The sequence below is a fragment of the Elephantulus edwardii genome, unplaced genomic scaffold, assembly GCF_000299155.1.
Source record: "Elephantulus edwardii isolate Elephantulus edwardi_28Jun2011 unplaced genomic scaffold, EleEdw1.0 scaffold00059, whole genome shotgun sequence".
NCBI classification, from domain to species: domain Eukaryota; kingdom Metazoa; phylum Chordata; class Mammalia; order Macroscelidea; family Macroscelididae; genus Elephantulus; species Elephantulus edwardii.
Genome location: NW_006399809.1, coordinates 124,959 through 140,211, shown reverse-complemented (window position 1 = coordinate 140,211; position 15,253 = coordinate 124,959). Strand labels below are relative to the sequence as shown.

The window sequence follows — 15,253 nt, the reverse complement described above, 5'->3', positions numbered from 1 at the left end:
CTTTCTCAATGCGATTTGGGACATGATAGCCCACATTATTGCAGACTAGACAGTTGACTTCAAAGTTCACACCAAAAGGGAACCACGAAGGGGAGAGGGCCATCTCTGTCTCAACAACTGAAGTCATCAGATATTGGAAGAAATAAGGGCACCCTGTTCTTCCCATTCCCTCCCCGCCCCCAGTTCTATCTCTGCTTCATCTCTGAGCCTTGGCTAAGGACTTTTGCACATTTTCCTTCATCTGTTTCAGGTATTGTTCTTAGTTTTTAATTTTTGTTTTGTTTTATTTTATCTCTAATTTTCTGGCCGTTTAACGCAGAAACCCTAAAAAACAATTCTTCATGTTGCCACTGTCTTCTCGGGCCAACTTCTGTTTCCCTTCCCCTCGAGCTGGGCAACCCTATGAGCAGCCACACTCCTCCACGATCATGTTCTGAATGTCCTTTTTGATGATGTTCTGACCATCATCATAGTACAACATGGACATGGGCCTCAGCTTGGTGGGCACACAGCACGACTTGAGGTTGGCGAAGGGGCTGTGGCCCCGCATGCGGTAGTGGTTGATGACGGTCGAATGGAAGGAGAGCGAAGAGCCCGAGGTGCCCGCTATGTGGCTGGGGCACTCGCCCTCGCAGTAGTTGGCGTGGTAGCCAGAGGGTGCGATGATCCAGTCATTCCAGCCAATGTCCTTGAAACTAACAAAGAACTGTTTCTTACAGCAGATATTGACCTTGCCATCGCACTCCAAGCCTCGCCGCCGCCGGCGGTGAGGGTGGTCTTCAGACTGCCGGGCCTGAAGCATGAGGAAAGGTCTGTGAGACTGTTCCTTCTCCTCTTCGCCTCCTGCCCCGCCATCACCGTTGTCCTTCTTCCTCCCTTCGCCCTCTTCTTTCTTCTTCTTCTTGCCCAGGAGCACCAGGCTGGCACCGGTCTCCTGGCACTGTTCACAGGCAAATCGAATGTCCAAGGAGCTCTTACCCTGGTCCAACAGGCGCTGGATACTGCTGGAAACAGGAAAGATGTGCCAGGTGCTCTTGCGCGCATCCACCACCTTCTCTGAGATCAGCTGTTCACTCCGTTCTCCCTTCAAGCCCACTTCCTCCACCTCCTCCCCTGCGTCCAAGCTGCTCTGCTTTTGCTGCTGGAAAAGGCGGATGGTGACTTTGGTCCTGGTCCTGTTGGCCTTGGGAACTTTTAAGAAGAGCCAGACTTCTGCGCGCTCCACTACCGACAAATCACTTCCTTCCTTGGAAATCTCAAAATGTAGTGTCTTCCTGGTTGCGCCTGAAGATGAAAACACAGCACAAAAGGCGTTAGAGAGACGGTTAGACCCTCAGCTGGCACTGCTTTTTAATGTCAAGTAAGGAGGAGGCTTCTGTTAATAAGCCACAAAGAGCAAAGCCAAGCCAACCACAGGCGGCAGATCAATCCAGCGTGCCAATTCCTGAAGGCCTGCAAGCTAGCAATGGCTCTTAACAATTTTAAATGACTTTGAATATAATAATTGTGAAGTACGAAAATGATAGAAAATTCTACATTTAGCATCCATCAAGTTAGGTGGGGATACAGAGATGCTCATTCCTTGGTGTGTTCTCAGTGGCTGTTAAAACAAAGTTGAGTCTAAGTGAAGGAAACTGAGCTACAAAGTCTAGAACAATCTCTCTCTGCTGCCTTTTACAGAAAAGTGTGCCAACTCTTTTTCAGTAGGGAAAAGGCCTAGACTACATGTCCACTTAATTCCGTTTTACCATCTATAAGATGATAATGACACAGATAAGACTGGACCTGTATTCTTACAGATTTGTAAGAATCAATGGGAGCACACACTTTGTGGTACAACTAGTGATCGAAATGGTATTATTCTCATGAACATACGCAAGGACACTCCCAGCAGTCTCTTCTGTGGGTGTGCAGGCACGAGGCAGGCTAGCTTCATCTCTTGTCACAACTTTGCTTAGCCTTCTGCCTCCACCTGCAGTTATATCTTCTCAGGATTCCAAAACCCACTATCTCCAGTCGATTCCTCCTCCTAGTGACCCTGTAGGACAGAACAGAACTGCCTCATAGGGTTTCTGAAGCTGTAATCTCTGTAGAAGTACACTGCTCCATCTATCTCCTACAGAGCCGTCCTTGAACAGCCAACCTTTCTGTCAGCAGCAGAGCTCTTAAGCACTGCCCCACTAGGACTCCCCCCTCCCCCTGAAATAGCTCTCTTTCATTTGTCTCTCTGATGGAGTCAGGCTCCCTCCTCAAACACTCACTTCTTATTAAGCAGATAAAAGAATCTTTCCCAAATAGAAACCTGCTCAAATTACTCTCTCTTTGAGGTCATTTAGTGAGCTCCTATTCTTCTCAGGGTAGAGGAGAAACTGCCCAGGGTTCCAGGGTTCTGCATAAGCCACCCCTTCCCTAGTTCTCTGTGGTATAAACACAGAATGTTTCTTTGAGGTCTTGGAGCATTGCATGTTCTCGCTTGTTCTACACATGCTGCTCCCAATGCCTAGAATATTCTGGCTCACCACCACCAGCCATAAAACATACATCAGTAGTGGCTAACTGTAATAATGTCTCTGTGAACAAATTAAATGGCACTTCCTCTAGGAAACTTTGGAAATTTTTCCCACCTGCACCCTCCAGCCTGGCCAGTTCAAGATGCCCCAGTGCCCAAAGTTTATCTGTTTTGTCCACTGTTATCACTCAATACTTAGAAAAAAGAAGGCAATTACAAGAAAAGTCCCCATTATTGAATAAAAACTGCCTTACATTGAGTTAGGCCTCTGAAGCCTCCACATTTGCCTACCCTTGGGATTGCAACTTAAAGAGCACCCGTAACATGTTCCCAATAATAGTTCTTCCTGATACTAGGATCCAGGGGGGTACACTTTGCTTAACATGCTTGCTAGCCAAAAAGTTCCTATTCAGTCAGAGATGGCTCAGGGGAAAGCATGGCCTTCTACCTCCAAGAACCAACCATTGGAAATGCTGCAGAGCACAGTTCTGCTCTGACACGCAAGAATCTGCCCTAAGTCAAAGTCAGCCCTGTGACAACTTGCTGTTTGCTAGTGTCACAGATCAAATCTCTGCACTGCCAAGCAGTTGGATTCAAGGATCACTCCCTTCCTGCCTGACTTTCAAATGAGAGTGTCATCTGTTTCTTTCCCTTTCCACCAGCACCTGTATGTTTATTCCTCTAACAATATTCGCTGTAGGAAGCAGGTGTCCAAACTACAGTCATCCAATTCATTCAATATTCATTCAATACTTATACTGTGGCCACTTGCTGCTGAACAGAAAAACACCTTCTATTTCTGTGGTTGCCTCCTGCAAGAACCTCCTTGCAAGTGTCTGGCTTTTCATACCTTCACATGCATGCCATGTAAAATCTGAGGACAATATTAAAAATTTCACCTTAGCACTTGCAACTCCCTAAGAGGATCTCCTGGCCTGGATTTCTATAGCTAGCGGAAATCAAGCCATACTTATCACTCCTAGGCTCGAGATGTTTACGGTACTATAAATTTTAGGCACAGTTTCAAGTTCTCTGCAGCAGAAGGCAGACTTCTCTGTGCACTGCACGCTGTCGGTTCTGTTCTTAATTTAACACATTCTGTATGCGGTGATTATGATAGTAATGGGTGTATGGAGGGAAGGGTCGAGGAGGGCTGCACATTTCTAAGAAAGGCTTTCTGAAGTCTTTACACAGCCTAGGCCATGGCAATGAGGATGGTGGTGGTGGTGGTGGTGGTGGTGAGTGGAGTTCCTCTGACTCCCACCTCGTGTCCCTGACAGGAGTTGTGATGAATAATAAACCTGGGTTTCTGATTAGATCACCAGAGCATGAGGCAATTTATGGGAGAAGGAAAGGTGATGACTTTTTTTTTTTTAAGTGAATCCAGTATTCCCCTTTGTAAGGAAGGATGAGTGCTTGGGTTGTTTATTAAGATTCTAGAGAGGAGAGTTAATTATTTAAATCTAAAAAAAGACAATCCATTTAAATCTTAAAACGACAATCATCAGAATCTCTTACACCAGAGGAAAACCTCCATCACAGGACAGTGGGAGAGTGGACAGGTCCCATCAGCATGGGAATAAGGCCTCCCAGGCTCTGCCCATGGAGAATGTTAAGGAGCGCCCTGCTGTCTCCCTTCTGCCTCTACACAGGCTGCTTCTGAAATCCTAAACCGCATAGGGTGTCACTCTAAAGACAGAGAGATAGTAGCTGCTAAATTAGAGAAGGTCAAGGTCACAAGGTTGTGTTTTGTTTTTCGAGTAAAGTATGTGAAACAGGAGCTTGGGACTGGTCCCCAGGATGGGAACACTCCCTGGGTCTCAGGTAACACATTCCCACAAGCTTTACTCTTCCCTGTGCTGGGCAGGTGGGTGCAGAGTAAAGGTAGGGCCTGCAGGTGAAGAGCCAGCCCAGATGGCTATGTGACCAGCACAGGCTGGTCTGTCCATGAGCACAGCTCAGAGGAAGCTACAGCTGCTACTGAGTGGAGTCACTGGGCAGTACAGGGGGGGAGAAAGGGTTAATTGGATGGGTGAGTGGAGCAAGTGATAGCAACATCTACAGCGCTCTTGTGGAAATAGTGAGGCCTCATGCAGCCACACTGACTTAAGGACAGTCCCTTGTTTCATGAAAACAGGTTTCTAAGGCATGATAGAGCCCCACCTCTTCTTCACAAGCAGCTGTACTAGGAGGCAAATGATTTAGTGTTTCTGTGAGAGGATCGTACAAAGAGAGTAATCATTTGAGGGGGTTCAGTCTGTCAGGTGCTGTTATATTAGGATCAGAGAGCCGTCATAAAATGACTTTCACCCAGGACTTGGCTGGTGATGAACTGTATAGCATCGCCTGTGTGCTTCAGGGAGGCATGCACGCTGATCTGTGCATCCGTTTAATTATCTAAACTGAAAGACCGCTCCCTGCACTTGCATCCTTCACCCGCCTGCCTCATCTCTCCCCCATATTTCTGACATTTGGATTTTCCCCCTACTAACTGACATGCTTGTCGCCTCCTTCTCCTGGTGTCCATTTCTGGAACTGCTGTTTGTACATTGCATGATATTTTACCAGACAAAAAAATAACACTAAGAGGCAATTTCATGAAAATGCTGTTGCCATAATGCTCAGGACAACAGGGGGAAGAGAGAGACTCAAGTCTTCCTAATGTCTACCTTATCTGCAGGTACATTTTACAAGTTTTATTGTATTCTTGCTTGTTAAGCAGTGCATTTTATTTTTCTCTTTTCCATTAGCTTTCATTGCAGAAGGGGGTGGGGAGAATGAGACTGCTGGAAGCGGAGATGAAATTCTATGTATCAGGTCTGTAGGCTACAGAGTTGTAGAAAAGCCCTCATATTTCTTAAAGATGAAAAATGCAACAAATAGTCATTTTATGATACTCCCTTTATCTTTATATTCCCCATGAGAGACTGCTGTACTGCAATGAATCGGCCAGGTTGCCCATCTTCAAATCTCTATGCAGAGCAAGACAATGTGGCAAATGGGAGCAGGTTGCCTGAGGCTGAGGCGTTTAGGATCAATTTCTAATCAATTTCAGGTTTGGCTTGAACAGCTCTTGCTGTAAAATCCTGAAATGGAAGCTCTCCCATAATGCTTTCTGAGCAGGTACATTGTTAGTTTATACAGGTATGCACTGGGTTCCTACAAGATTACTTATCTAGCTAGATATAGTGGGTAGCTTTGCTAACCTTTCATTACTCAGTCTTTGATAATATTCTTTTCATCCTCTGTGCTATTTTTTCCCTCCTGAGGGCTTGTGAGGCAAGGCTTGTAGCACAGCTTGCTTTGCCTGAGTAATTCACTAAGAAAGTCCCACGCAAACCCATGTGGGTGATAATATCTCATCACTTACACCTCATAAGCCTGGTGGACATATATACACCAAAGAGAGAGGGGAAAGAGGTGCCCAGAAAATGGGAAGCAGGGATAAACATGGTTCCTTACTGGAAATATCTTTGAAACATGGTAATGTGGGAGGGATTGGACAGAGGGAAGACTGCAAACTGGAGATCAAACCCCTAAAAGGCTTTAGGCAGCAGATTTTCCTTTGCTCTCAGAATTATTCACATGTTTTAAAATAACTTAATTATCAAGAATGTCCAGGGTTAAGCAGCCAAGACCTTAGCTGTTCCCTGCCCCCCCATCCTACTATGAAAAAAAAAAACCAAAAAACACAAAACTACTCATCTAAAGGCCAAGCATTTCAAAACTGTGGGTGCATAAACACTTCCAATTCAATAAGCAACCCACACAAACAATGTTTCTGGATTTGCTTTTCTTCACCAGGGTCCTGCTTAAAATATGCTCTCCTTTTACATATGCGTAATAATTACATCTCTAATGTTAATGTGGAAAGCCTTGCTGCTTATAGAGAGCATTTAAACTCACCATAGGGGGGAAGCTTCACTGTAGAAAGTGACTATTCCTTTAATTTTCCATTCTCCACCAAGGTTTCACTGTGCCTGGTTATGGGATTGTCACTGGCAATAATACACAGAATCCCCTCTGATAACATGTGTGTCCTCTGAAACACCAGTTTTGCATTGGGGCTGCATTTCTAGTGGTTTCTACAAAAGGCAGTTAAATGAATTCTTAAAAATTATTTTAATTCTAGCCTTCAAAGAAGAATCTTGCTTATAGCAGAATCACAGATTTGATCTCAATGGTCCTGAATAATTTTTAGCTTTCCCATCTCTCTTTGGGACCTTCTGCAGAACTGTAAATATCCAGGTTCATTCATCATCAGTGCCTTTCTAATTAAATGGTGATAAAAAAGAATGTTAAATATTTAGGGGAAGGGGAAAAAAAAGGTTTTAGTCTCCTAAAAGAAGTAGAGGGAAAAATACCTTAAAATCAACTTACTGAAAATTCAGAAACTTCTTTCATTTCTAAAACAATGCTCCTGAAAATCAACATTTTTGAGTTTTGGATCTAGCCATGTGTGAAGGATTCTGAACTACACCTAAGATTTAATGTACAGGTAGATTTTGGCAAAAGAGGAGCCCAGATAATGATGCATTTATTTTCACAATGCCTAGGAAGGTATTACTACTCTCAGTTACTCTTGAATTTCAACCCTAATACCGCATCCCCAACCCCAATATACCTACTTCACCACTATTCACCAAAATAAATCTCTCTCTGTGTCTCATCTCTATCATTCCTCTCCACTTTCTGCTTGGAAGTAAATGCATCTTTAACAGCAGAACACCATGTTCTCATGATGTGTTAAATAAATAGCCTTTTTCTTCCCTGTTCCATGTCACTTCTTGTCATTTGTTACGGGTGAAAAGTGTGATAACACTGGCAAGCCAGGCAAAAAGAAAAGGGGGAAAAAAGAATTCATGAAGACAGAAGATGTTTTTCATAAAAGCCCAGGTGACCGTATTAGGGAGAGACGTGAGCAAATCAGTATTGCTGATGATTCATGGTCACATTTCTCCACACTTTGCTGTATGCTTTTAAAATGCATCACTCCTTGCAGTCCATAGAGCTCTGGAATGTTCACATGTATCTCTAATACTCCCATTCCTTCTGCCTCATTAATGTATTCTAGGTAGTTGTGCTTTCCCCATTCTATAAAATCCTGACTTTTCCCTGGATGTTGAGAGAAAGCAGGGGGGTAACTGATAGCCACTAAGATTAGGACATTGCAGACCGGGGCTGGGAGTAGGTGCAATTGCATTTCGCTGGAATATTAACTGGCAAGCAGAAAAAGTCTTTGGGAAGCGCCCTCTTGTGGTCAACTGTTTCCTGTTAATGAGAGGAAAATGTGCAACCCAGAAGACATCCATCAGTGAAGGGCAATTGACCAGAAAGTCCAGAAAACTTGTGTGGAAGGGCAAAGGTCAACTCCACTTTTAGATGACTTTCTTGAGGTGGGGAAAAAGTCCCTTCAGCAAGGCTTCTCAACCTTCTATTTTGGCAATTCAAATTTCTAAGTCAGATCATCCTCAATTGGTAATCTTAAGAGAGCAGGTTCCTTGTGCTGTTTTTACCAACACCTGGGCTGTGTGAGAATTTTCCTTATCTCAGTCATTTGCCTTCCTTTCCCTATGCTTTCTCTATTAAGTGTGCTCAGTTATTAATTACTAGAATCGGCACATAAATTTGGCAACATTTATACTGTTGGAGAGTTAATGTTATAGTGTTATTGTATGTTTAACTGGCAATCTGTAGTCATGAGTCAAAATAAGGTAAACTACAACACAGCAGGAAGGCTACTGACAACTGATAGCGTCTTCATGTTACCCATCCCTTCTGTCTTTCTTTTAAATAAAGAATGTCTCTTTAAGGCCTTAAGGTAAAGACTGAGGATTCTGTCACAAACTAGCTACACCAAGTTCATGCTAATATTGGTGGGCATTTGGGTGGTATACTTAAAAACAAACAATTTTTCTTAACTGAAAGAAAAGTCAGGATTCCTAGAGAATTCTCCCATATATTCCTTGATAACAACTGTATTACCTTTACACTTTCTACCTGGGCCCTGTGGGACAAACTCAGTTTAAAGAGTTTCAAGCCCCTTAGTTTTTATATTATCTCATATTATTGAGAGAAAGATTGGCATGAAGATGAAGCCCAAAGTACAGAGGAATGGAAATGGCCAAATCATTATCCTACAAAAATTCCAAGAGAGTGATTTGCTTTGAATGTTCAAGAAGTCAGAAAGAGTGGTGCATTACTCTCATTAGACAGTTAAAGTGAGTGATCATTGGTCCAGTGGTCAGGACACAGGCACACTTCATTATAGTACGACTGCAGCTTTGATTGCTTAGTTTTATGAAACAATAAATGAGAGAAAATGCAAAACTAAATATATATTCCTAAACTGATGGATATTTTCAGCTGGTGGGAATGTGTTTATCGCAGGCACAAGAAGGACACTTTGAAAAATTAGATTCTGTACCAAATAGTTTATAAAGAAAAGAAAAATACTTGCCTTTTCCTATTCTCCAAAAATCTTGACATTCCACAGAGTTGGCATATTATTTAAACTGAATTATTCCAAAAGCTACAAAGACAGCTCTTTGCTGTCCACTTTCATATGTTCACCATAGTCATTCAGATTATATATCACTTCCTTAGGTAGCAAAATCCACATCAAAATGCTCACTTGGTTCTCTACAAAAGAGTAGATTATCTACTCTGAAAGAATTAAATCTGTGAAATTACATGAACTCAACTTTAGGTTGATGCTTGGAAGTTCTTAAATGAGAAAAATCAACAAATATATTAAATTTCTTCTAAGAAACTACTAGCTCTCTCAAAATCAAGTTGAAAACTCATCCAGAAGGAGTTTTCCATTACAGAACTCAAACTTGGGTCAACATATAAATCAAATGAACTACCTTTATAAAAAAACAAACAAACAAAATCTCATTTCTTTCCAATCAAACACCTCCCAGAAAAGTAAAAAGGACAAGCCTCATATTATTGAGAGAAAGATTGGCATGAAGATGAAGCCCAAAGTACAGAGGAATGGAAATGATCAAATCATTATCCTACAAAAATTCCAAGAGAGTGATTTGCTTTGAATGTTCAAGAAGTCAGAAAGAGTGGTGCATTACTCTCATTAGACAGTTAAAGTGAGTGATCATTGGTCCAGTGGTCAGGACACAGGCACACTTCATTATAGTACGATGTTACAGCTATCTCAATAGGTACTTGCAATTGAGGCCATTTCAGGGGCATTCAATATACAAAATAATACATGTGTTCCTTATGTGTCAGGACATGGAAATCACTTTATGCCACTGGAATCTATCCTATACGTATGATCTAATGCAAAAGCATTTTCTTTCCTCTCTTACAAAGATTAAAAAATTTTAAAAATTTTCCACTTGAAAACTCCAACCTCCTCCCATCAGTAAGTTTCAAAAGATAGAATAATAATTATCACATCCTGTGAAACTGCATCAAGGAAGAACTTTAAAGAAAGGGGAAAGACCATTCTTGAAAACCCTTCTAGAGAAAAGGTTTACTCACTGGAAGTTTGTGGGACACTAGGACTTCTGAGGGGCACCATGAAGGCAGCAGGCTGTCTGCTCCCCAAAAACCATGTCCGGAAAGTAACATCTGACTCAACAGGTTTTCAAGATTGGAAATTCTGAGTGTTTCCTTAATTGTTTATATTGCTGTGGCAAACTTTTAAACAAAAATGCTGGGAGTCCCTACATATATTTTACTGGCCATATGCTCTCCCAAACAAAACAATGGCATTCCTTTCAAAGGGATTTGGCAAGTGGTGGGAATCTGGAGCCTGGCATTACCATGAAACTAATGCAGTATTAATGTACATGTGTGCGTGTGTGTGCCAAGCATGCATGGGTTTGCCAGCCCGCAGAGGGATCTGTGTCACATAACTGCTCCATACTTTTGACAGGCATTTTCTATCTAGCAACAGGTTAGTTAGTGTTCCTGGACCAGCGATCCAGATTTATTAAAGTTCTTCCTCTTAAGGACTGAGTGAGAGTTCAGTAGTATCTGAGAGCACTTTGTCAAGGTTGCATTCCTTGGCAGAGAGCTCTCAGCAACTTTACAAAGAACAAAACTCTTTTTTTTTCCTTGTTTAGTCAGTATTGCAAAAGTGGCTGCCGATTCTGTGTCAACTGCTCCTCAGACCAGCTCTTCCCTGCCTCCAACACCCTGGCTGTACAACTCTAGACAGTTTCTAAAGGTAAAAAGGGCTCTCACTCATAAAATCCCCCTGCTTCTACCCTGATTGGACTTTTCAAAGGGAAGGGTGGTTTTAAGACCCTGACTTCATCCTTGCCATTCCACCTCATCACGGACTGCCACCCCCACCCCAATAAAAACTTTGGCGGGGTTCGAAGCCTCCTGGGTTTCATGCACCTGGAGGTGCCCAGCTGCCCTCCTCTTGGCCCTCTGGGAGACAGTTTTCCAGGCAGGGCGAGGGGCCGTAGAGTAGCGTCCAGTGCGGCTGGCCCGGGGCTCCCAGGGCGACCAGAGGTCAGCGAGCCGGAGCAAGCCACCCCCAACCAGAGCTTTCCTGGGAGCCCTTCCTCGATGGCATCCTGGCCACCACCTCGCCCAGCACTCCCCAGCTGGAAGGAGAAGCCTTCTCAGGATCGGGGGAGGTCACCCTGCCACGCTCCCGCCGGGGCACCCACCTGATTCCGCAAACGTGATGATCTCGGAGGTCTGCTCCAGGAGCTCATTCATTTCTGCCCTGCGCCCGATGTCGTCCTCGATCTCCACGTACCCGTTCTCCCCCACTTTGCCCACATGAAGCTTCCGGATGGCGTTCAGAAGCGCCGCCTTGGGCACCGGCTGGGTGACATCGGGTCTCTTCTTCAAGTGGAGCATGTTTAAAATGTGCCTCTTGACGGCCTCTACCATGTCCGGCTGCGAGCTGGGCGCATCCTTGGGGAGGGTGGCCAGGGCGCAGGCTGGGCAGCCAGGGTCTGCACTGTGCCCCTCGGACGCCGGGGTCGGGGAACTCCTCACTATAATCCAGCAACTCGCCAGCAGGAATCCTCTCAGCCACAGCCAGGGCATCCTGGCAGCAAAAGTTGTTGTGATTGCCTTTTTCAAAGGCCCTGCTCTTCCTCCCCCCTCACGCACAGGTTGTGTGTGTGTATGTGTGTGTGTGGTTTTTGTTTTGTTTGGGGGGTGGGTTTTTTTTTTGGTGTGTTTTGTGGGGTTTTTTTCTTCTTCTCCTCTTCAGCAGATTCTCTGGAACAAGAACAAAAAAAAAAGTTTTCTGTGAAGTTTTGTTTGCAGGTTCCCTCTCTGAATGCAGTGAGTGCTGTAGGTTTGTGGCTGTCAGGGAGGCGAGTCCGAGAGTCTCCGAGTAGGAAAAAAGAGGGGAGGGAGGGAGAGGAAGGGAGGGAGAGAGGGAGGGAGAGACAGGGTGGGGGGAAGACAGAGACAGAGAGAGTAAGGGAGGGAGAGAGAGAGGAGAAAGGGAGAGAGAGAAGGGAGAGAGGGAGAGAAGGGAGAGAGAGAAAGACAGAGAGAGAGAGAGAGAGGGAACGGATTGGCCCTAAGTGAGTGAGTGAATGGGAAAGGGAGGGAGTTTGTGTGCGAGTTAAGCTGTGATTAGGGAGGAGGGACAGCCCGTTTTCTGACAGGCTGCCTTGCTCAGCTCACTGCTCCCTCACACACCACACACACACACACACACACACACACACATCCCCCCTCTCTTCAAATATCACCATTTTCCGTACTTCTACTTTCCCTTCTAAACACATTCTCCCAATTGTTCAACTGCTTGCTTTTTCTTTCTCTGGCCAGTTCTCTGGCTTTACCTTCTTCCTCTTTTAGCAGTGGGGGAGGGGGGAGACAAACAAACACACTGTCTCAGTAAACAGAGATGACTGGTTTGGAAAAGCACACTCCCAGTTCCCCTTCACCCCCTGCTAAGCCCCAGCCTCGGTAAGGTGTCCACCTTAGCTCAGGAGGTGGACTGAGGGGTCCTGGGCCAGACTGACAGGTAGTGGAAATGGAGAAGAAGGGCTGAGGAGCAAAGGTAGCTGCTCTGGGCCAGTTCCTGTCTGAATGAATCAGAGAGAAGATGTTCCTTTCCCCATTCATTCATATTTAAATATCCAGGGTTATTATCAACACAGGCAGAGCAACTTTTGTTTGAAGTCTTAAAAGACCCTGTACTTCTCCCAACCACAAAATGTGGCTTAGTGTTGAAAGACCCCAATGGTAGGCTGTGTTTGACTTGCCTGCCCTATGAAGCTCTTTCTCTTCTCCTCTTCACCCATCCCCTTCTATCTTATGAACAGTCAAGCTTACAGATTACAGCTTACCACCACTTACTCTGACTTCACAGAATGCAAAACGCATTCGACCTTTCCCACATAATTCTATAGAACTAGTGCTCTCCTCTGACTTGAATAACTGGCCCTCAGAGGAAAGCCTCTCTGAGATATATTGGCAGATCATTTTCTCTGTCATGTGGTAGTTTGCTCAGTGTCCCCTGCTCCTGTCTCCACAAATGCATTTATAGGCAGGCTCCTCCACTGCTGCTTTCTGCCTTGAAGCAACAGCACAGAGAACGCCATCATGAGGTTTTTAGTGTCCACCAATAAGAAAAGTGAGACTTTTAAAAACAATACCTTTCTGAAGTTTGTATTCCACTCCCCCTTTATTTGTAATTTTCTGTCTTATGGTTTTTATCTTGCAGAAGTATCTTTAAGAGGTCCATCTGTTAAAGTGTTCCTTCCCTCTCAGTTTCTTTCCTACACACAAGCCCTCTCTGTTTCTGTAGACACAGTCAGCTTATAGCTGACACCTAGTGTGCTCAGAGCATTATAGTCAAGCAATGCAATTTGGGTGGAAAAAGTAATAAATAGCATTACTACAAGTGCAAGATCTAATCACAAGGGAATGAGGGTGAGTAAATTGTGACACTATGTAAAAATTCCAGTTCAGTTTGCTTTTCTGAAGTGTGTACACTACTCCCCTTCCCCCAAACAACGATTTGCAAGACTTTTTTCTGCTACTAGTCATCTATCACCTTAGGGGTTTCAGTTCCTGGAACATCAATGACTGCTATCACTGCAAAGATTTTGTCAGCGTTGCCTAAAATGCCTTGAGTTTGAGTGAAGGACAGTGAGAAAAAGTTGGGGAAGTATCTGAATATCATTGTTTAATAAAGCATCTTTGTAGCACAAAACTTAACATAGTCTACCTATTTGGAATCACATAAAAGCGCTCAAAATATTTGAGAGTCCAGTTAAATTTCACAACAGATTCTGAAATAGAACTAAAATCTTAGTGACAAAAAAAAAATTCAAAAGACCTAAGAGCAGCATTAAGATAAGAACAAATTATCAGTGTTTGGATTATTTTTGTATGTATGTATGTGTTCCTTGAAACTACTATTTGTGAATATAGCTCTTAAAAACAGTTTTCTCTTTGGCATATGTACATGTATATTATATATATATATATATATATATGTATATATATATATATACTGAGTGGGTTGCATAAACACAGGCTCTATTTGCAGGCTCTAGGAGTATTAAAAGTTGTATTAAACTGACTGGTAAATGTTAAAAGATACAAATCACAACTCACAGAGATGTGCCAATAAGTTGTAAAACCCCTTCTTTCCCTTCTAATTATGAGTGTAGAAATAGCTCATAAGCAAGAGTTAAAAATCATTACCTTACTGGTCCTCTCTTTTTCAGCAGACTCCTGTATCATGTGGTAAGAGCTGTCTGAGTTCCTCTTCATGGTATTGGCACTGGGAAGTTTTATACTGTACTACTTACTTATTTGTACACTCACACATTGGTACCACTCAAACAGAGGAGGGCTGTGGCTTTGTTGTGGATTGGTTAGAATCAGCATGACATCAGCAGATGACTGGTTTTTCCAGTGTGAGACATATTTCATAATTCATTATCTAATGGAAAGCCCTGCTTGGCTGCTTGTGACAGTGCTGGTGATACAAGGAGCCAGTGAATCCTCTGGCTGTGACTAGACTACTCTTTAGAAAATACTGAAATGGGGTAACTACAGCTCCTTCAGTGTCCAACTCTCGACGCCTGTTCCTGTTCTCTGTGGTCAGGTTCAGTTTTATCTCTTGACATGAACCATCTGTTACTTCATGAAGTTGCCTCTATTTACTAAGTATTTTCTTGTTTCTTACAAGATCAGATTCTAATTTTCTTTGTCTTTTCAAAATAAGATCCTTCACTGCAGATGAATCAGGAAAATTAGATACGCCCACAGGCTGATGGCGTCTCCTCCCCTGACTTACACTATTCATTTACATCTCGAAACTGAATGCCTGCTTCATAAATCATTTATCATCAAGAACTCTGGAAATAGCCATTCTTTGCAATTAAAGTTTATAAATAAGTATCTTTCCCAGGTTTTCAGAATCACAGCCTACTAAACTAGTAAGGAAATAAGAAATCTCAGAGTTCATTCTTCTCTATTAGAACTTCATATCCTATACTTTGTAAGTTATGATAAATATAACATTAATGAAACATGGTTAATAATCCTTGAAATAGGAGTAAAGTTGGTTGGCTTTCCACTTTTGCTTTGTTGCTGCTTTTTCTTGTTTTGTTTGCCAGGTAGCAAGAGGGTCTGTTGGCAAGCTTGAGAAATAATGCAGGAAGGAGGACTCCTCAGACCAGAAAAATCTTTTTTTTGAAGGAGTATAGTTGAAGTATAAGTTGATTCTCATGACAAGTTGGATAAAATGTGCAAAATTGGGAGCTAATGAAA

At 43.2% G+C, this 15,253-nt stretch overlaps 1 protein-coding gene across 1 annotated transcript; it reads right to left on the bottom strand.

The window, feature by feature from the left end:
- Positions 1-290: 290 nt before the first annotated feature.
- LOC102868649 (inhibin beta A chain-like) lies at positions 291-14,249 on the bottom strand. Its single transcript, XM_006887578.1, has 3 exons — positions 14,180-14,249; positions 11,161-11,725; positions 291-1,284 (listed from the first exon to the last, which is right to left on the bottom strand). Exons 2-3 carry the CDS (start codon positions 11,546-11,548, stop codon positions 401-403), a joined length of 1,272 nt encoding a protein of 423 aa, XP_006887640.1. The 5' UTR covers positions 11,549-11,725; positions 14,180-14,249; the 3' UTR covers positions 291-400.
- Between the last annotated feature and the right edge of the window lie 1,004 nt (positions 14,250-15,253).

What these genes read in the sequence shown, in the direction of transcription:
- LOC102868649 (XM_006887578.1), bottom strand. Translation starts at nt 11,548, where the DNA reads ATGCCCTGGCTGTGGCTGAGAGGATTCCTGCTGGCGAGTTGCTGGATT. An exon ending in CATCACGTTTGCGGAATCAG is followed by an intron (nt 1,285 to 11,160) that starts GTGGGTGCCCCG and finishes TTTCATCTTCAG; the next exon opens with GCGCAACCAGGAAGACACTA.